The following is a 1499-nucleotide window of genomic DNA, read 5'->3' as shown; positions in this document are numbered from 1 at the left end:
TGCAAATTGCAAATAAAGTATTTTCCCTTTAAAAGTTTAAGAAAGGAAGTTCATGTCTAAACAAATGTCAAAATACAGACACTGTAATAATGCCAAATCCTGCATTTTGATTACTGTGAATGGAGGTGATCCCCTAAAATAATTGCACCCCATTTTCAAAATACTGAAGTTATGGGTATGTCTAAGCTTAACAAATTTCTTGTTAAAGTCTACCAAATAGGAGGTTATGATGATTTTTCTAATTATCATCTATTGATTTCCTTGTTTTATCTATTTGCTAATCCCTGTATGCCAGTGTATGTTAATTCCTACTATAGAAAAGAACAATAAAAATTATGCCTAAGTGACATTTTTATCATACTACTCAATATACCATTCATGTTTTAATCTCTTTTATCACAAAGGCTTATAGGACCTGTGACTGGCTCTCCTTTATATGAATCCTGAGGTGGGATTTGATAATAGGAAAATCTAAAATATCTATTTCCATCTGAGCTGAGTCACTCAGTGATGTAAAAGTTCTGACAATGACTAGCATAATTAAAGTATGGAGTAATAATATTTACCAAAGACATGGTTTAGTACATTTCTTATACATAAATGTGATACTGAAAATTCCAATTTTTAACTTCTGAGAACTCCTTAGAAAGTGGAGATCACCATCAAGAAACACTAATAAATATAGAAAGACTATTTCACCTGAGGAATATCTACATGGTCTTTTCGGCCTGTTAAAAATTCAATAGAATATATCATTTATAAATTATATGTAGATGATAAAAAACTTGAAATAGTTTTAAATGGTTTTAAAAAATCATCTATGTACTGCCTGCTGATTCATCAGCTGCACAGGGAAGTGTAAATCACAGAAAAGCTTTAAAAGTGATAACACACATTTCACACAGTCTTATCTTATGGTGCACTGTGCCTTCACACAAACAAGTTGCAATTATCAGGTAAATGTGATGATAATACCTAGCATCAGGTTGGTCACTTGGAATGTATACCTTGGTTGGATAACCACAACTGTGTGCAGATAAACTACAGGAGGAAAGATAGATGTCATGAGAGTAACAGAGAGTCTTCAGATCAAAAGAAACATACATCACTCAGACTTTGTCTTTACCCGATGATAATCCTGAATTATGAGAAGTCTTCATTTCCTGCTGCTTGATACGCGTGTAAGCCAAGGAACCTCCAAGGACAATCCAATTACTAATCCACCAGAGTGCAGCCTTGGCTTCCCCATACCACCAAGTGGCCAATACGGTCTGGGCGCAAGCCTTTGCTGTGCCACTGATGGTATGGGTGAGAGGTGAAGTCACCTGAAAGTGCAATGGAATCCTGGTAAGTAGTCCTTTCAAAATAGTGCTTCTAGATGGAAGTTATGAATATGCTTGCTTGCTTCTTAATATACTAGCCTATAGATTATAAATAAATATTCTAGTTATGTATGATAACTGCATAGAGACATAAAATCCCTTATACCAAGAATTTTC

The 1499-nt window shown here is 34.4% G+C and overlaps 1 protein-coding gene across 1 annotated transcript in view; it reads right to left on the bottom strand.

The window, feature by feature from the left end:
• Positions 1-1499, bottom strand: part of LOC119588651 (GDP-fucose transporter 1-like) — a gene marked incomplete in the record, with an annotated part of 35134 nt that overhangs the window by 19089 nt on the left and 14546 nt on the right. Inside the window, 1 exon segment of the mRNA XM_037937288.1 lies at positions 1127-1325. Within this exon segment, the coding sequence (XP_037793216.1) occupies positions 1127-1325 (199 nt within the window).

This window comes from Penaeus monodon, chromosome 24, assembly GCF_015228065.2.
Source record: "Penaeus monodon isolate SGIC_2016 chromosome 24, NSTDA_Pmon_1, whole genome shotgun sequence".
Lineage (NCBI taxonomy): Eukaryota > Metazoa > Arthropoda > Malacostraca > Decapoda > Penaeidae > Penaeus > Penaeus monodon.
Note: the sequence above shows the minus strand (reverse complement) of the source record. Positions and strands in the feature narration are given on the sequence as shown.